The sequence below is a fragment of the Hylobates moloch genome, unplaced genomic scaffold, assembly GCF_009828535.3.
Source record: "Hylobates moloch isolate HMO894 unplaced genomic scaffold, HMol_V3 SCAFFOLD_20, whole genome shotgun sequence".
Classification (NCBI taxonomy): Eukaryota; Metazoa; Chordata; class Mammalia; order Primates; family Hylobatidae; genus Hylobates; species Hylobates moloch.
The window spans coordinates 36391171-36411410 of record NW_026652295.1 but is presented as its reverse complement, the minus strand read 5'-3'; the positions used below and the strand labels follow the sequence as shown (position 1 = coordinate 36411410).

General features: G+C 43.0%; 2 protein-coding genes across 8 annotated transcripts in view; one reads left to right on the top strand and one right to left on the bottom strand.

The window, feature by feature from the left end:
- ZFAND3 (zinc finger AN1-type containing 3) overlaps positions 1-17907 on the bottom strand; it is a 378840-nt gene extending 360933 nt beyond the window's left edge. For 5 of the 7 annotated variants that reach the window (XM_058432668.1, XM_032141222.2, XM_032141223.2 and 2 more), the window contains exon 1: positions 17620-17803. In XM_058432668.1, coding sequence (XP_058288651.1) covers positions 17620-17690 — 71 coding nt within the window. In that variant the 5' untranslated portion in view covers positions 17691-17803. Of the gene's footprint in view, positions 1-17619 lie in introns of all 7 variants that reach the window. The other 2 variants (XM_032141224.2, XM_058432671.1) reach the window with 1 other exon arrangement.
- Positions 17908-17993: 86 nt separating this feature from the next.
- LOC131382162 (uncharacterized) lies at positions 17994-19823 on the top strand. The gene is made up of 3 exons (XM_058432672.1): positions 17994-18376; positions 18920-19053; positions 19145-19823. Exons 1-3 carry the CDS (start codon positions 18038-18040, stop codon positions 19314-19316), a joined length of 645 nt encoding a protein of 214 aa, XP_058288655.1. The 5' UTR covers positions 17994-18037; the 3' UTR covers positions 19317-19823.
- Positions 19824-20240: the final 417 nt, after the last annotated feature.

Sequence of the window (20240 nt, the reverse complement as noted above, 5' to 3'; positions counted from 1 at the left end):
AAAAAGTTAGCGGGTGTGGTGGCACATGCCTGTAATCCCAGCTGCTCGGGAGGCTGATGCAGGAGAATCGCTTGAACCTGGGAGGCGGAGGTTGCAGTGAGCCAAGATTGCACCATTGCACTCCAGCCTGGGCAACAAGAGCGAAGTTCTATCTCAAAAAAAAAAAAAAAAAAAAAAAAAGCCTATCTATACATTAAAAGGACCCATTGTCTTTGATTACACAGTTCCAATGCTGAAATGTTTAAAATTCCCTAAAGTCACAACAGAGCAGTTACATAGCAAAATACACTGAAGAATGTTTACAGATAATCACACACAGCAAAATAAGATTTTTAGAATATCTGAAAACTACTACTTGCCCTTAATCCTCACACTGTCTCCTCTAATAATTCCAATATGTTCTTTCTTCTTGTGTCATATTGACACATACAGCACATGTCATGAACCAGTATCAGCCAAGAAGTCTGTCCCCTCATCTTACCTCATACTTCACCTAATTTTTCCTAAATATATATATATATGTATATATATATATATACACTGAGCTTTTAAGAAATACATTTCATTATCTCCCATGTGAACGCCTTCTTTCTATGACATCCCAACCTATATGGGGGAGGGGGAGAGACAGGGAATATGAATATTAGTATCTTTTCAGCAACACAGATGCACTTCAAAGACATAACATACAATTGGAAAGACTTCAGAAAAGACATCTGAATATTTACAGGAATCAAACTCCAGACTAAATAATAGGGACTTCTTGCTAGAAAAACAAAAGCTGAGAGAGATGGTTACGTCTACAAAATTAAGTCAAATATCAAGACAAATGAGGTGAACGCAATCTTGTCTGCCAGAACCTAGAAGACTAAGAAGTTGAAGTTCAAGAGTTTTTTAAAAAACTACCCTAAAAACATATATATTATTGGAAGTGTTAATAGAAGTGAAAATATAGATTCAAGAGAAGTTTCAATTCATGATGGTTAGATTTATGAATCATTAATGAAAGATGTTCATTTCTGGTACATATAGGATGTAACTACAACAATTTTTCACAAAACACACCCTGGTACCATGCTGGGCCAGAATACTGCTGAGAGACACAAACATGACTTTAAAAGCATTACTCAAGTTCTTCTAGGACCTTCAAGGAGCAGAGATGTCCCAATTATCATCTTAACTTGACCACTCTTTGCAGCATGACCCTACTGCCATTTCTTCATTGAAATATCACCTCCTTTGGTTTCAGTAACTTTATACTCACATGATTTATTTCCTATCTCAGTGTATCCAGCTTCTTTCCAAACTCATCTTTTTCTACCTGTGTTCCTCAGGGTTCCATCCTTAGTTATCTTTTCACTCTATACCACTGGGTCTCAAAAGGAAAGTGACACTTTTTCAAGGGATGAAAGAAAAACGGTCAAGGATAAACTATCCAAACCTTATCATGGACCCACTAAACTAGGGCTAGGGAAAGCATGAGTAATGTGTTTTTTAGAAAAGACTCCCCAAGTGATTCTGACAACTCCATTTCTATCCCACAGAGAATCACTGATCTAACAATATTTCTTATGTGACTCTACCTGCTCCCTTGGCTTCAGCTATGACAATACATACTCATGTCACCCTAAATGATAAAGCCCTAGCTCATCCTCTCTCCTAATTCAGACACCTAGGGCATTTTCACACTTAGATTGTCCATAAGCCCTAAAATTCAACATATTTCATGCTACTTTTGTAGCATAATAACAACACTCATCAAGAAGGAACTAGATAAACTGATTACATAAAATCTGGTACATGCACCTACTGGAATACTGTTCTGCCATTTATTATAAAGGATGCTAGAAATGTATATGCTCATTTGGAAAGAATTCCAAGATATGTTAACTAAAAAAACCGAGGTGGTTCCAGAATAGTGTGTCGTATGCTATTTGTGTTACAAAAAAGAACAAATGCAGTACATGAATAGGAAACATACTCGAAAGAACATAACCATGATTAAGTGGGACTAAGGCTATGGTCTCCCAGTAAGGGACTAAAACTAGGAGGGAGACATCCTTTTCATAATATACCCATTTGTGTGTTTAAATTTTTTACCATACGAATACACTCATTTTCTAATTTTTTTAAAAAAGGATTTAAGATAATACAAAACCATGCAGTACATGTACATGCTATCTAAAAAAGGACTCATCCAGAATACATTAAAAAAAAAAAAAAAAAAAAACCTCTTACAGGCCAGGCACAGTGGCTCACGCCTGTAATCCCAGCACTTTGGGAGGCTGGGGCTGGAGGATCACTTGAGCCCAGGAGTTCAAGACCAGCCTGGGCAACATGATGAAACCCCATCTCTACAAAACATTTAAAAGTTAGCTGAGTGTGGTGGCACACACCTGGGGTCCCAGCTGAGGCTGGGGCAGGAAGATCACCTGAGAGTGAGGCTGAGGCAGGAAGATCACTTGAGCCCATAGGTTGAGGCTGCAATGAGCCATGACTCTGTCACTGCACCCTAGCCTGGGAGAGAGTGGTGAAACTCCATCTCCAACAACAACAACAACAAAAAAAAAACCTCTTACAAATGAATGAGAAAAAAGCAGATGAACTAATAGAAACTTAAGCAAAATGCTTAAACAGGCACCTCACAACAAAGTTTAGCCAAATGGCCAATGAAAAAAGATGCTCTATTTTGTTAGTCATCAGAGAAATATAAATTAAAAGAAAAATGCAATAACTTTATACAACCAAAATGAAAGTGACCATCAATAGCAAGTATTGACAAAATGTGGACTAACCGGAACTCTCATATACTGGTGGCATGAATGTAAACTGATATAATCATTTTTGAAAACTGGTAGTATCTAGTTTTTTTGAAACATACATGCATATACGCATATATCATAACGATATATGCATACAAAATGAGCATATATCATTATATATGCATAATGATACACGCATATGTATCATACATCATAGCGTCAGCATTCAACACCACCAAATGCTGACAAGGATATGGAGCAACAGGAACTCTCATTCACTGCTGATGGGAATGCAAAATGGTACAATCACTTGTTAGAGTTTCACAGTTTCTTACAAAACTAAACATACTCTTATCATATAATCCAGCAGCTGTGTTCCTTGGTATGTATCCAAATGAACTGAAAACTATGCCCACACAAAAACCTGCACACAGATGTTCCTATCAGCCTTATTCATAATTGCCAAAACTTGGAAGCAATCAAGATGTCTTTCAGTAGGTAAGTGGATAAACTGTAGTATAATTCAGACATTGGAATATTATTGGAATATTATTCATCACTAAAAATGAGCTAGCAAGCCATGAAAAGACATGGAAGGAACTTAAATGCTTACTACTATATAAAAGAAGTCAATCCAAAAAGGCTACATACTGTATGATTCCAACAATATGAAATTTTGGAAAAGCCAAAATTAGGGAGACAATGAAAAGTTGTTGCCAAAGGTTGAAGAGAAGGGAGAGATGAATAGGCAGAGCAGAGAGGGTTTTTAGGGCAGTGAAATATTCTATATGACATTATAATGGTAGATTCATTATACATTGTCAAAATCCACTGAATATACACCACCGAGAGTGAATCCCACTGCAAACTATGGGCTTTGAGTGATAATGACGTGTCACTGCAGGTTCATCAATTCTATCAAATGTTCCACACTAATGTGAGATGTCGACAGCAGGAGAGGATGTGTGTAGACAGTTAAAGGGTATATGGGAACTCTCTCTTTTTACCTTCTAGTAAATTTTGTTGTAAACCTGAAACTCCTTTTTAAAAAAATGAAGTCTTTTTTTTTTTTTGACACGGAGTGTCACTCTGTCGCCCAGGCTGGAAGTGCAGTGGCGTGTGCAATCTTGGCTCACTGCAGCCTCCACCTCCCAGGTGATTCTCCTGCCTCGGCCTCCCGAGTAGCTGGGACTACAGACGCTCGCCACCACGCCCAGCTAATTTTTGTATTTTTTAGTAGAGACGAGGTTTCACTATGTTGGCCAGGCTGGTCTCTGACTCCTGACCTCAAGTGATCTGCCTGCCTCGGCCTCCCAAAGTACTGGGATTACAGGCGTGAGCCACCACGCCCGGCCATGAAGTCTATTTTTTTTTAATCTGCCAAAGTACACACTTGAAATGTTTGCAGTAAACTAAGTCATACTTCAATTAAAAAGTAGAAAAACATCTAAGAAGAAAAAAATTGTAAGTAATCTGTGATGGTACAAGTTGGGATAGTGACTACCCTTGAGAGAGGAAGGGAGCAGTTACTGGAAGAGGACAGGAAGAGGGATTCTTGGGGGCTGGAAATGCTATTTCTTGTTAGCTATTTCTGGTTACAGAGGCATATTCACTTTGTGAAAATTTAGCTATACACTGAAGATTCATGTATTTTTCATTATTTATATTTCAATAAAAAATTCACGATAAAAAAAGGTACAATGGTAGCATGCCTGTAGTCACAGCTACTTGGGAGGCTGAGGTGGACTGCTGGAGCCCAGGAGTTCTGGGCAGTACTGCATTATGCTGATCAGGTGTCCACACTAAATTCAGCATCAATATGGTGACCTGCCATGAACAAAGGACCATCAGGTTTCCAAAGGAGGAGTGAACTGGCCCAAGTTAGCAATGGAGCAGGTCAAAACTCCTGTGCTCACCAGTAGTGGGATCATGCCCATCCCAATGTTTTGGGAGGCCAAGATGGGAGGATCACTTGAGGCCAGAGGTTCAAAATCAGCTTGAGAAACATAGAGAGACCCCCATCTCTACAAAGAAAAAACTTTAAAATTTGACAGGTGTGGTGGCATGCACCTGTAGTCCTAGCTACTTCAGAGGCTCAGGCAGAAGGATCACTTAGGCCCAGGAGTTCGAGGTTGCAGTGAACTATGATCCTGTCACTGCACTCTAGCCTCCTGGGCAACACAGCAAGACCCTGTCGAGGAGAGAGGGGAGAGGGGGAGGGAAGGGAAGAGAAAAGCAAAGCAAAGCAAGAAACTGTCTTAAGCTGTCTATAATTCACCAGAAAGTAAACTTAACCTGTCTAAAACTAATCATCTCTCACCACCCATTACCATCTTCTAGTACAGATTCACTGAATCACTTCAAGTTAAGAACTTCCAAAGCATAAACTTTTTCCTACTGAACAAAACAATGCATACCACTGACAGAGGGCGCTACTGGTTGCTTCTCCAATTTCACTTTGGATTCAGGAATAGATGAATTCACAAATGACCTTTCATATCTAGAGTTTGTAAGTGAAGGAACTTCTACACCCACCGCAAGTGACCTGACATCATCTTCCACCCTGCAGTCCGTGTGAGACCCTGCTGCCTCTCTTCTCCTTTACCACCACTCCCTGCCATCCAAATCTGTCGCTACTCTTATACTTAAGCCCCCTCTTCATTCCCCACTGCCAGCCTACAACTATTTTCAGCCCCCTACTGCTGCCTTCTCCCAGGATTACTTTATCTAGGGTCCACAGGCTCCGATGGTCCATAGGCCAATTGGTTTCCTTTGTAATCACAGGTGTTTTGCTTTATGCATTATTCTCAGAAGGGGTCCACAGACTTCACCAGATTGCCAAAGGGACCCGTGGTCCAAAAAGGCTTAATTGCTCTAACTGGTCTCTCTGCCTATACACTCCAATGCATCCTCCACATTAACTTTTTTGAAACATATTATAAATATCATCTGTTACACATGCTTAAAATCTTTAAATGCTTCCCAATTGCTTCCTGATCCTTAAGTTCAACAGTGCAGCAATGAAGTATCTTCATAACTGGCCCCTGCTCATCTCCCCAGGTTTGTCTTGCCTCCTGCCATAAACTGCAGCTAACATATTGAGTTGTGTTTGAAATTCTCTTAATTCAGCACACTTTCCCATTCCTCTGTGCCTCTCTGTACATGCTGTTCCCTCTGCCTAGAAATCCCCTTCTTACCATCTTCATGTGGTTAACTTCTGCTCGTCTTTCATACCTAACTCAAACCCAACTCATGAGAAGCTCTCCTGGCCACCCTCAGTTCCCATCTAGGTAAGCTGCCCATTAGAGTTCTCATAATATTCAGTGATCTCCCAGAGCACTTCTCTAACAGTGTTTTGTCAGTTTATTGATCCACCTCCCCTTCTAGACTGTGAGCTTTCTCAGGGCAGAAGCCAGACCAAGGTATCTCTAGCCTAGCATAGCTCAAGACACACGATAGAGTGCTTAACACTTGCTGGAAGAAGGACTGGCTCTGCAAAATGGCCAAAGGGCCAAAGGCTGGTCAGAAACTCCACCAGTTAATGAGGTGGCATCAGTCTGGAGATCACTATAAACGCAAATTGCCCATATGAGGTAAGATAGTTCTGTATTTACTAATCTGCCATCAGTGCTCCTTCTTTCAAGTTGGGAAGCTGGCCTTTAATAAATGTAATTACCATGACCAGGCTCTGTGGCAAGGGCTTGAGAGGCATCAGAGCTCATTAAATCTCAAAGCCAACTCTAAGATACTACTTTTTTAAAGATAAAAAGACACAGAGGTAAACTCACGTCTTTGATTCCAATCCAGATCTTTGATTCCAAAACCCATGCCTAGCCACTTGGCTCAGTTGGTTTTCTGGAGGTAAGAGATCAGTATGCTCTTCATCTTTGGAGTTTTGGAGGAGTTTGGGATAGACGAGAGAGGGGGCCCTTCATCAGCCTCTCAGCAAATAAGAAAAGGTCCTATGCCCCAGGAAGTACTACTGCTAAATTCTTTAAGATCTAATGTAACTTCCCCATATGTATTCACTGTAAAATCTTTTAAAAGAGAAGGACTTGTGTGCGTTGTTTTTCTAAGAAGAGCAAGTTAAACAGACGATGGGCAAGACTGTTGAATCCCCCACCAGGCATGGGGGAAAAAGGGGAGAAGAAAAATCAATCCCAAGGAATGGAATTAACAGGTTGTGGCAATACCAATAAAAGAAAGATAGGTTGAGTCTCCATGGCCTGCTGCAAAGAGAAACCATGAAGCATTTTTCTTTAACTGGCTAAGAAAGTATCTATGGTCTTAGCAGAAGAGCCCGTGGGTTTCTAACACTATGGAACACCAATTTTGCTGAAAGCTGCTGCTATTTCCACTAAACTTTAGTTTGGAATCTGTATCTCAGCTGTCATCCTGTGATCATTAGCACGTTCCTGTAAGGTCCCAGGGGACTCACATACCACACTTCAAGAAAAGACAGAACATCTCATTAATCCTAACCACCACCTTTTCACATTAATTACTCTAGCCTTACAGATGAGACCACCTCTCACAGTTTGACTAAACGATGGTGGTCACAAAGGAACTTCATTCCCAATTATAATCCCACCATTCTACCTCCCTCTGTGTGTCCCCATCCTCATCCCCCTTGCCCCAGTCTTCCCCTTAGACCACCTTCTGTGTCCTTTCCCTTCCAACACACCTCCAAATTACACAGATCTCCATCCAATGACTTTTCTGCACCGCAACTTTAAACACAAAACCAACAGTCTATTCTTCCTGTCCCTAACTCCAACCAAAAACAGGCACAACGTAAAAATCTAATTTATTTAGAATGAAAACTATTTAGGTAAATTTGGTGGCTTTCAACTGTCAGAATATATAATCCTAGAAGTTTAAAACCAAGGGTAAGAAAATGCAGTCTGTAGGGACATACACTTCCACAGATCAGGATTTTTGAGATCCCCTAAAGAGATGCTACTATACAAGAATGCAGTACTCCACACATTTTCACTCAAGATTTTATCTGTCAGTTGCAAAGACTTTTTCATTTAAGTCAAAGCAACTGTTCCTTAATAGATCCTGCTCAATATTCCCTGAAGAAGATCATCAGCCTTACAAATAAAATGCATGGTTTAAGCACATATTGGAAGTGCTACAGCATGGATGGGGTTGGGGGAACAGGGTGAGCTAGTTAACAGTGACTGATCCACAGAAACAGGGAACTCAGGCCTCAGAGACTACATGAACATATCCTCCCAAATCAATAAAAGAATTAAAAGAAAAAGTTTCTACATGCAAGTATTTTTGTGGGTCAACATACAAAAACACTCTTCCATTTATTTTATTTCATTTCATTTTTTCGAGCCAGAGCCTCACTCTATTGCCCAGGCTGGAGTGCAGTAGCGCAATCTTGGCTCACCGCAACCTCTACCTCCTGATTCAAGTGATTTACCTGCTTCAGCTTCCCGAGCAGCTGGGGATTACAGGCGCAGGCTATTAAGCCCAGCTAATTTCTGTATTTTTAGTAGAGATGGGGTTTTACCATGTTGTCCAGGCTGGTCTCAAACTCCTTACCTCAGGTGATCTGCCCACCTCAGCCACCCAAAGTGCTGGGATTACAGGCATGAGCCACCAAGTCTGGCATCCTCCTTTTTTTTTTTTTTTAAAGCAACAAAGTCTCATTATGTTACCCAGGCTGGAGTGCAGTGGCTATTTACAGGCTCAAACCCACTGCTGATCAGTCCACAGAACAGTTCTCCACTTGGTAAGAGAATACCTTTAAGTTATATTAAAAGGAAAAAGGCAAACTAAACTGCATGGAGTAAAGTTAAACAATGTAAAAATTTTGTTTGTACAGGCAAAGTTTCACACGCGAACACATAAAGACTTGAAAAACCTGGTTTTTTAGATTTCAGCAGCAACTGAAGAAAAAGAATACCACCATCCAGGCTGGTCATAGTGGCTCACACCTGTAATCCTAGCACTTTGGGAGGCCGAGGCAGGTGGATCACGAGGTCAGGAGACTGAGACCATCCTGGCTAACACAGTGAAACCCCGTCTCTACTAAAAATACAAAAAATTAGCCGGGCGTGGTGGCGGGCGCCTGTAGTCCCAGCTACTCGGGAGGCTGAGGCGGAAGAATAGGCTTGAATCCGGGAGGCAGAGGTTGCAGTGAGCCAAGATCGCGCCACTGCACTCTAGCCTGGGTGACAGAGCGAGACTCTGCCTCAAAAAAAAAGAAAAGAAAAGAATAATACCATCCATGCCTCCTTAGGCACAGAAACCAAGAAATCATAAATCCAAAAGCAACTCACATTGAAATCACCATACCTTCTCCTACCTCTGGTTTATTTATTATTTATTGCTAGTTAATACTCTTATGACTAGTTTAAGAATAACTATAGTACTCAATGTACTTTATGTGTCTCATCATAAATCTTTTCAGGAGATGATTTTGCCAGCACATTTTTCTGCCAGCACATTTTTCTGCCGAAAGCATCCTAGAAAGGGCTGCCATTAAAAAATTATGATCTGAAACAGATAAAAGCTTTCAAAGCACAGAATTGACAGCAAAGCCCACCACCCACTCTGTGTTCCCCAACTTCCTGCCTCCACTCTTCCAGTTAGGTACCATAAGCCACAGAAAATTTTTACTTTCTTGTAAAAAATAAATGAATAAAACCAAGTGCCTGGACAAAGAAGCTGACTACAGGAAGAGTATTTGTGATATTCTTGAATGGTCAGAATGTTTCTCCTTCCAGGAAGTGTGGCTGTGAGTGTGATTATTTTATGCAACTGCACTTCAACTTACCAGTGTGTAAGAGTCCAAGAAGCAGATAAGACATCAACAGCTGTTACTCCACACCACTCTATTTCAGCAGAAACAAATGAGAAAAGACACTCCCAAAAAGGTCCTAAGTACATCACCAACCTCACTCTGCCAGGTAATTACTAAAGTATCAATAAAGCTAACTAGAGCTTATCCACAACCTGGAAACAAAATGCTCTGGTGTGGCTTGGCCCTCCTATTCCATCCAAGGCCAGAGCGGTAGCAAGCAGCATCAGTGACCTCTCCCAGGACATTCTTCTGCCCCAATAAACTCGAACTTGCCTATGATATGGGACACCTGGTACAGCTAAATGAACAGATGTAGTTAGCTAGTACATCATCCCTCCTTGAGTTAATAGCTGTAGCCAAAATTTCAGGTGCCCGGCACTGTTGCAGCTGTGTCCCTCAGCCTCATGGATGACATGCATTTTCATTCACCTGTGTAATTCTATTAGCCTGGGTGCATCACAGATCAGTATGGTTTTGCCCATTACTGCTGGAAATTCCAATATACCCCACCTTTCTTTATATATGGTAACCTGAATTTACCAGAAAATCCAATGCACTTATCCCTAATCACATACAAAAAGCTACCATGAGATATTGAATACAAATATTTTTCCTCCACAAAAGTCATAAAAGCTAACTAGAGCCTATCTACAACCTATAGAGCCTATCTACAACCTATTAACTTTCAAAAAGGTGAGTACCTTCAAAAATTATTTGAACCAAAAAAAGAAACTGATTGTTAGACCAATACCTCCCTGTATAAGCCGCTGAGGCTGCCAGTTTAACAGTGCTAAAAGAGCTAAAATGCCTGACTCAAAAGTAACACTTCAAAAAAAGGTTCAAATTACAGACTACATTTTAATTCCCATTACTGAAATGTTAATTCCCATTCCTGACCAAAGGAACACATCCCAGTAATCTGGATTAACAATAGCATTGCTTCTCCCAGTGGAAATAAACTATGTTAGGGCTGGAAAGAAATTTAGAGCTAAATTAGCTAAGTCCCTCATTTTCAGAATGTAAGAAAAAAAGAGATCTAAAGAGCCCAGAAGAAAACAGACTTGAACAGCACTGTCCAACATAACTTTCTTGAAGGATGAAAATGTTGTATACCTGTGTTCCTCAATAGGGTAATCACTAGTTACTGAGCTAGTGAGTACTTAAAAGTAGCTACTGTGACTGAGAAACTAAATTTTTAACTTTAATCTGAATTTAAATTGTTACTTACAGCTAATGGCTACCATACTGGGCAGTGCCATTCTAGAATACAGTTTTAGATTCTGATTATTAGACACTTTTTTTTTTTTTGAGACTGAGTCTCACTCTGTTGCCCAGACTGGAGTACAGTGGCACAATCTCAGCTCACTACAATCTCCGCCTCCTGGATTCAAGCGAATCTACTGCCTCAGCCTCCCAAGTAGCTGAGACTACAGGAGCATGCCACCACACTCAGTTAATTTTTTTATTTTTGGTACAGACGGGGTTTTGCCATGTTGTTCAGGCTGGTCTCAAACTCCTGACCTCAAGTGATCCTCCCGCCTTGGCCTCGCAAAATGCTGGGATTACAGCCGCGAGCCACAGCATCCAGCCAAGACACTTTAAATAAAGTTCCTTAACCTCCTTTTCTGCATATGACACAGGAAATGTCTTATGTTTAAATATCTCACTCAGCAATGTAATCTTGTTACACAGGGACCCAGCCCAGAGCAGGATAGCTGTTCCTCAGAAACCCTAGAAAAATTGAGTAACATCAGTGTCATCCACACAGTTGGAATGAAGGCCCTCTTTTGAAAACCACTCTGACACAAAGTCCCACGAAATCCAAAAAGCCAGAATCTGGATGATTTTGTAAGCACTGCATTACAAGTGCTGGGTCAAGACCAATCACTTCCTTCAAGTAGCTTTGCTGCGATATCAACCTTAACCTTTCTTCAAAAACAGAAAAGCTTTTTTTTTTTTTTTTTTTTTTTTTGCAAGAGAGGGGACTTTGATAGGCTCTGCTGCTTCCAGCCTCAGCCACAAAGCCATGCAGCCTGCCAGTCCCAGGCCTGGGTGAAAAAGAAAATAACAATATTTAACCTCAATTTTGATCTGTGATTATTGCAGGAATTCAAAATATTACATCACTTTGCGTGGACAGAACCTCCCTATGACCTAATAAAAAATCCAAATGATATTAGTTCTCACCCTCTAAGTATTCTGTTCTAAATAAATAATCTTTTATATACTGTCCTTGGCTTCTTTTTAAGGACTTTATTCTTTTCAAAGGCTTGTTAGTTCTCTGATTTTTAGAGCAAGGAAAGGTTAATTTGTGAAAACTAACGTTAATTTTGATACCATTAAGGATTATAAAGAGATTTTTAGTCAAAACTTTTCAGTATGATTTAAAGTTTAGAATTCTCTTCCATTTTGGAAGGGAGGGGAAGAGTGGGAGACGGTAAATGGAGAAGAGAAGATGATAAAACCAAAAGAGCCATATGTTTGCTAACTGGACCTAACTCTAAAAAGCTATTGCCTCAAACCAATAGAAAGAAGACTATGTTCGTTTAAATTAAAAAAAAAAATTATTTCCCTGTGTGCCATCACATCAAAGGGACTAATTTCCTATTTTCTGAATCCCCCAAATGTAATCAGGAAAATAGGGCAAGTAGATAAATGAACAGACAGTGAATACTTAATTTAAATCATGTTTTATCTTCAGATGCAAACAACACTCAAAGATGCAAAGTAAACTCCACAAGCAAGCTTTTTTGTTTTTTAAGAGAATGCTTAAGGGGGTTTTACAATCAAGGGATAAGTAGTGACATCAATGGAATGAACATTCTACTGATTAGTGATTCATACTGTGTTCACATGATCTTGAAAGCCCAGGTTAAGCTGGTTAAAGTGTGGCAACATGTTACAATTGGGAGACTGAGACTGAAGAGGTAAAATGAGTGTGAAGTCCACACACTGTGAGGAGGCAAGCACACTAGCTAGATGATCTACACAGTGATGTTCTACAGCAATTCACTAAGCCTGGGCTCAGAGAGAAAAAATATATACATTGATTCTAAACTAGTCAGTATCTTATGATTGCCAAAAATAAAGTGGAATAAAAGAAATCATGTTATGTTTTCAATCAACTTTCTACTAGTACCGATTTCAGAAGTGAAATTTATTTTAGGAGATTACCCCTATCCTTATCTCTACCCATCCCTATCTTAAAGTACATCTTTTATCCAGCCAATTTAGTTTGTAGGCAAAATGCTTCAACAGCAATGATTATAAAAATGAAATACTAACAAAATCTATTTCCCTAAAGAAAATGAACCCATGTGATATTTGCTTTATGTTATGACTTGTTAGAAGAGCTTCTTTTTTAAAATCAAAACAATGAATAGTTTACCTAATAAGCCCCATATTTAACTATTCCATTATTCTCTAAATACCAGACTGAACTTTTATGTCTAGTACACTTTAAGCTTATTTACAAAACAGTAATTCCCAAGGTTTCCATATGTCATCATGAGATTATCTCCAATTGTAAAAGCGAAATATCAATAGTAATTATATTTCTGTACTTAAATAGAATTAGAAAACAATTCCGTCTTCCATCCTAATTACCCTATTATCCTATAATACACATACTGTATTCTTATACTTATTTTTCTTCCTTTCTGTAATATTCTAGGTCTTCACATTTGTGAAGAATCTACATGCCTCAGCACTTTTTAAATGTCTAAATAATTTAAAATGCAGCTTCAACTAATACCACTTATATCTGTATAGTTTAAAAGTGTTTTGGTGTATGTGTATATTTCATCTAAAGAAAGTGTACTAATTGACTATTTCATTTCAGATACAACAATTATCAACAAATACGTTTTTTGCCTGAGTACTGAATGCCTAAAATGTGCCAAGAAAATGTTCGTATTTCACTTAAAGTTTTAAATCTATGTCTCCAGGAAAAATTTGTTTTAATCCTAAAAATATGATGTTAATATATATCGGCCAGGCGCGGTGGCTCATGCCGGTAATCCCAGCACTTTGAGAGGCCGAGGTGGGTGGATCACCTGAGGTCGGGAGTTCGAGAATAGTCTCCCCCGTCTCTACTAAAAAATTAGCTGGGTGTGGTGGCACATGCCTGTAATCCCAGCTACTCGGGAGGCTGGGGCAGAAGAATCACTTGAACACGGAAGACAGAAGTTGCGGTGAGCCGAGCTCGTGCCATTGCACTCCAGCCTGGGCAATGAGAGCGAAACTTCCTCCCAAAAAAAAAAATACAAAAAATATATATATAATACAAACAACTTGCAACTTTATTATCAACTGGTTAATATTCAACAATTTCCATGGCAGCAAAGTTTCCCAGTGGAGATGGCCTCTATAAAATAACTTAATTACCTGTACACAATTATACAATACAAGCCAAGAGGGAGAGAACTGGAAACTAAGTGTTACAAGCACTAATGCATTTGAATCGTACACTCCTCTTGGCATTCTTCTTTCACTGCATTCTCACAAGAGAATGCAGTTAAAGCTCTACTATTCAACCAAGCCACACTGATTAGTGTCCTGACTGGACAATGCTGGGCAGCAAGTCCTGCAGCCTGAGCCACTGGAAAGAGCAGCAATCCTAAAGGAACTGCCATTAGTCTGCCAGAGCCAGAACATTCTGCTGAGAGGCTCCTCAGCAAAGGGCTGGGTGTGGGCCCTGGCTAGCTGACTTTAGACCTAAAGCTTCCAAAGAGTGCAATGCTGAACAAAATTTTTTAGAACATATTCACCTTCATTTTCATGAAGGGAAAAGGCAAAAGATATCTCCTGAATGGCTTTCACTTCTATCTACTTTTCTCTATTCTCCCCAGCCATTACACTGGTTCATGCCACCACATGGCAAATCTGGACTTGGCAACATTCCACGAAAACACGTACATCACATTCATACAGACACATACAATCATACCCACACACCCAAGTCATTCTCAAGAACCACCAATAATCTTTCACATTATAGATATACATCACTCCCTGATCAAAGTTTTTGAGTAGCTCCTCACTGCACTCAGGATAAAAGTCCAAAGTCCTCAGCATTACAATGCTGAGGGCCCTGTATCACCAATTCCTCTCAATTCCCCAGCCTTATCTCTAGATTGTGATCGCCCTTCACAATCTACCAACAGACCCCCCTTATCTCTAGATTGTGATCCGCCTTCACAATCTATCAACAGACACAACAAACCTGTTCCTCAAATGTGTAGTGCTCTCGCTCACATCCCGGCCTCCACCCATGTTAGTCCCACTGCCTGAAAGGAATATTTGTTTCCATACTCTACTTCTACCCTTCCTGCGGGTCTAGGCTAAAGTGTCACTTTCTCCAGGCTACCTTCCTCTACCTCCACCCCAGCTAGGGTAGGTGCCCCTCCCCTAGAGCACCTGTACAATGTATTGCAACTGTCAGTTTACTTCCCTGTGCCCCCTGCCCCAGAGTATGGGGCCAGCACCTCCTTGCCCACCATTATATCACAGGCATTCAAATATCTGTTAAATATATTCTAAGTTTACTCAGTGAACATAATATGAATGTGGCCCATGCAGTAAGGGAAACATGTCCAAAGTCAGTTATGATACGATGGAAACAAGGCAGCAATGTTGTTATGCTTTGGTATAAAATACAAACTACACGATTGTCAACAAACGTCCTTAGGAAAAGTTAAAACATTGCACCAAAAAGAACACTTTTCACCATAAAAATATTAGTTTTATGGTCACTACTCCTGCTAGGTAAACTGCAGTTCATAAAAAGTATCAGATTGAAAGTATCTAAAAAGAAGCCCTGGTTGCTTATAGGTCAAGTACAACATTAGTGTAACTTTTCCTGTCTGCTGCCACCAAACTCTCTTGGCATTATCAGAACCCTACCGGCTAAAAGTAAAAGGCTGGCCGGGCGCGGTGGCTCATGCCGGTAATCCCAGCACTTTGGGAGTCCAGGGCAGGCAGATCACCTGAGGTCAGGAGTTTGAGACCACCTTAGCCAACATGGCAAAATCCCGTCTCTCCTAAAAAATACAAAAATTAGCCGGGCACAGTGGTGTGCACCTGTAGTCCCAGCTACTTGGGAGGTTGAAGCAGGAGAACTGCTTGAACTCGGGAGGTGCAGGCTGCAGTAAGCCGAGATCATGCCACTGCACTCCAGCCTGGGCAACAGAGCAGGGCTCCGTCTCAAAAACAAATAAATAAACAAAGGTAAAAGGCTATTCCATTCCCTTAGTTTCTAAGCCTTGATATAAGTCTTTCGATAAAGATTCCATTCATGGTAATAGTCCGAAGGACATAAACGTGTTGCCAGGAAAGAGACCTGATACATCCTGAGCATTAGCTGCCACTGGCAGCGACTTTCTTTAGGACATATCTCTTTACAATGAGTTACAATCTGAGGCTTGTGACACAAGATTTTTCCAGGGCAGCAGACTGATGTCATAAACATGATGGTACCATGCACTCTAAAGAGCTCACCAGCTCCACCCTACACTCCCTGTGTGAAGGGGCAAATTATCCACCCAAAGCCTCAGTTTCCCCATCTAATAATGAGATAATTGTTCCTACCTAGCAAGATTCTTGTGGGAATTAGATCGTCCATGAAAGCACTTCACAGGCAAACCAATTATTTTCAAGTCAAAATGAAGGGAAGACTAGAAATATTTTCACATTTTTAGGACTTTTCATATGCCATAACTTATTTTTGACTAATGTCCTTCCACAGGGAAATTTTTGAGAAAGGCAGAAAAATGAGAAAATGAAAATCTACTTCTTTGTCATAACCTTGAGATACGACAACTTCCACAGAAGTCTACGTTAAGATCCACTTTCTAATCTTCCTCTGCACTCCCAAAATTACCCTTAATTTCTGTTAATCATTCCTACAATATGGGAGATAGCAAAAGGAAACTACTTCCATACTTCTTCCCAGATGTCGTCACCAGAAACAATCTTCCTTCCTGCCTCTATGTCTCCAAATACACGGAATCTCTCAAAAAATAAAACTAAAACAAAACGATAAAAGAGAAAAAGGACTCAAATCACAAAAGCCGGCCTTCAAAGTCTCCAGCTTTCTTACTGCAGAACTACAGTCATGTGGTATGATGGAGGCACCTGTTAGGTGGCAATCCATGAAGCTTAAAGTGTTACCAGGAGAATTTAAACTGTAATGGGGGGAGGAAGAGGGAGCTGATTTCCCACCTCACATTTTTTTCGCCTTAACACATGATGGCCAAACAATATATGCTACCCACTGTGAACATTTTTATCATTTTTACTTAAATTGAGAAAGAGGAGAATTTGAGAGCCAACTGAGGAAACTGGATCTCATATTCCCCAATCCAGGCTGACTTCAGGTTTTGTGTGGTTTTTTTCTTCCTTTTTGACAAGGAAATTTTACATATCTCCCAAAACGTGTTTTACATGAAGGTGAGACCTCAGCAGTCTTATAACTTTACCCCAGCCTGGTTCTGGACTCGGTTTTTACAAACGGGTGACGTGTGAATAGCTTCCTAAAAGCAAATGGGGCACTGGGATATAATCTAGGAAGTGATGATGCAAGTCTCCGGAGGACTGGGAGGAGGGGAGGTGAAAAAGTCAGAGGAAATACCCTCCTAGTGCCTGGGCACCAACTCACGCCCCGGGAGGGAGGAAGGGCTGACTTCCCCATGCTCAGGGAAGGGGCACCCCTGCTCCTCCCGGAGCGGTCAACGCCGCCCCCTCATCTCTCCCCGCCGCCCTGCCCCCCTCACCCGTGGCCCGGGAGGCCCCCGTGGGCCCGAGCTTCAGGCCGGCGAGTCCCAAAGGGTGGCAACGCACCCCCGGCAGGGCCTTCTCTGCCCACCCTCAGCTCCCCGCCCGGCACCCCTCCCCGGAACGCGACCCCCACCCCCTCCCCGTAGGCCCGGGATGGGCCCAGCCTCCAGGGTTCCGGCCTCCCGGGCCCCGAGGCCTGCCCAGGCGGCCCTGGCGTCCGCGCCCCCGGCCCCCGCCCCCACCCAGCCGGGCACTTACCCCCAGAAGCCGCAGGGACAGCGAGGCGGCAGGCTGGGCGCTTTGCTGCGCTCGCTCCCAGCGTCTCCCATGGTGCTCGGCGGCGGCGGAGCTCGGCGGCGGCAGCGGTGGCGGCGGCTGGGCCCGGGCCCCGCTCTGAGGAGGCGGTGGCGGCGGCGTCGGGGGGCTCAGGGCGGGGGGAGGGGGAGGGAGCGGGCGCGCGGGCGGGCGCGAGTCCGGGGCTCGGAGCCGGGATTCCAGGCCGGTCAGCTGGAGGCGGGCGGCACCACTCGGCCTGCGGAGACGGGGGGGGGCCGGAGGCGCGGAGAGGAGAAGGAGGGAGCCGAGGAGGAGGGGCGTGCGGACGCACCGAGGACCGCGGGGGAGGAGGGACACAGACGCCCTCGGCGGCTCCCACCGCCGCTCCCCAGCCAGAGAGATGTCCCGTGCGGTGGCGCGGGGAAGGACCGGAAGCCCCCGCCGGCTCCGGAGTCGCAGCGGCCGCTGTGAAGCCCCGGGCCCTGCTGTCTCCGTAACACCGTCCGCTCCCCCGGAGGCTGCGCTGACCGGACAATGGCCGCTCCGCCCCCTCCCCGGCGTGCGCCCCTCCCGAGGAATCACAATGGTCTCGCCCGGGGGAGCCACCGCCAAAGACCAGCAGCTGATCAGCTGGGATCCGGGCGTGCCACTTTGTTCCGTGCCTCAAAGGCGGAGTGCGGGCCTGTGGGAGAAAGCGAGAGCCTCGGGCTGTCGCCCGCGACGGGCGGCTGAGGCCTTCGTATCCTTAGAACTTTTAAAATCTGAAGCAAACTTATCTTCCCCCTGTCTGAAGAAGGGGAGCAGGTTTCTCAGTACTCCGGGGCGCGGTGCCTCCCCCTAAACGCGAATGGTGCGCTCCAAGCGGGAGGGGGAGGAGCAGATTAGTTGTTTAGGGTAAATTGGGCCAGTCCCAGAGTGGCGGCGCATGCGCCCGCAGAACCCGTAACCGAGTGCGAGGAGGGGCCTGGGGGAGCGATGCCAAACGCGGAAGTGGAGCTCTGGCTTCCCGGGGACGGCGGAGTCAAGGTCCCTGGAGCTGCTGCTCTTGCTCCTGGGCGATTCCGGGGAACCTTTCTCCCCAGTTTGCCAACTCTCTGGGAATCTCTCTCTCCTCCTGGTCCCCCCACACCCAAACAACTCTCATAGTTCCACCCTGTATACTGGTCTCTTGACGGGAACTTTTGGGAAATGCCCCTCCCCCAGCCCCTTGTCTGGGGCAAGTTCCTTGTTTCTTCTACCCCACCGGTGTTGGGGAGTTCCTTGTCTCCACTCCCAACCACAGAGCCACAAGTGCATTACCTATGCCCAGGCTAGTCCCTATGCCCAGGCTGGGAGAGCCGCACTTCTTCCTACAGCTGACACGTTTGGTTTTTGGAGGGGAAAGGGGAGCTGTGGCGGAATCAGTAATGGAAATTGGTAAGTGACCAAAGAAGTTTGAGACACTAAAAAAATGAGTCCTTTAACGCTCCTAGTCCTTGATCCTGAGCTCATTCTGATCTCCAAGCAGTCGTGAACAGAGAAACCGATTATTGATGACATTCGGCACGGAGGCAACATCCTCCAGACCTTTTGGAGACCCATCCCTGAGGAAGACTTCCTGGCTCTTAGGAATAGCTGCCGAATACCCTCCCGGCCTGTCGGGTATATCAGAGCCTCAGAGAGAGTATTACCTAGATTAATTTGATTACCAAATGTTGCTATCTTCTTTATATACCAAATCACATTTCTGTTTGTGCATACTCTGTGGGTTTGTTAACATTGATGTTTATTTTGGCCTCTAAAGAGCAAGGATCGTATTTAGCTTAATATCCCACAGATGCTGTTGATGGTGAAGTTAATATTGCAAAAATCAAGCACTTAAAGCCAAAACACCCTAAAACGTGAGTGCTGATTTATTACGCACAATATTTAGTTTTAATTTGGTGGATTTTCCAAAGCCTTCAATAAGTATATCTCTAAGAAAGTGCATAGAAAAAGCCGGACGCTGTGGCTCACACCTGTAATCCCAGCACTTTGGGAGGCCAACATGGGTGGATCACCTGAGGTCAGGAGTTCGAGACCAGCTTGGCCAACATGGTGAAACCCCGTCGCTAGTTAAAAAAAATACAAAAACTTAGCCGGGCATGGTGGCGCGCGTGTAATCCCAGCTACTCGGGAGGCTGAGGCAGGAGAACCGCTTGAACCTGGAGGGCGGGTGTTGCAGTGAGCCGAAATCATGCCATTGCACTCCAGCCTGGGCAACAAGAGTGAAAGCGAAACTGTCTCAAAAAAAAAAAAAAGAAAAAATGCATAGAAAGGATAAAGCCATACAGCACACCTTGCTCCCATTGGATTCATATTACCCTTGAATCTTCATTTAAACCGACATAAAATTCCCACATGCATGAGATACTTAACAGCCCTTGAGTTTGACAAACATTAAGTGGGACTATCTCTCTTGGCATCTTGATGATTTTCTTTTATGTACAGAAAAGGAAACTCGACAACTAAAAGGAGAATTCAACATAAAAAGTGATTGTCATTTTCCAAACTGCTTTCCTGTTTGCCAGTTATTCAACAAACATTTATTGAGTACCCAGTATACACAAGGACTTTCCTACGCA

Bases quoted from the DNA above. Each gene is read 5' to 3' on its own strand.
- LOC131382162 (XM_058432672.1), top strand. From the start codon at position 18,038: ATGTCCCGTGCGGTGGCGCGGGGAAGGACCGGAAGCCCCCGCCGGCTC. The intron at 18,377-18,919 runs GTATCCTTAGAA...TCCCAACCACAG, and splicing joins GACGGGCGGCTGAGGCCTTC to AGCCACAAGTGCATTACCTA. The intron at 19,054-19,144 runs GTAAGTGACCAA...ATCTCCAAGCAG, and splicing joins GGAATCAGTAATGGAAATTG to TCGTGAACAGAGAAACCGAT.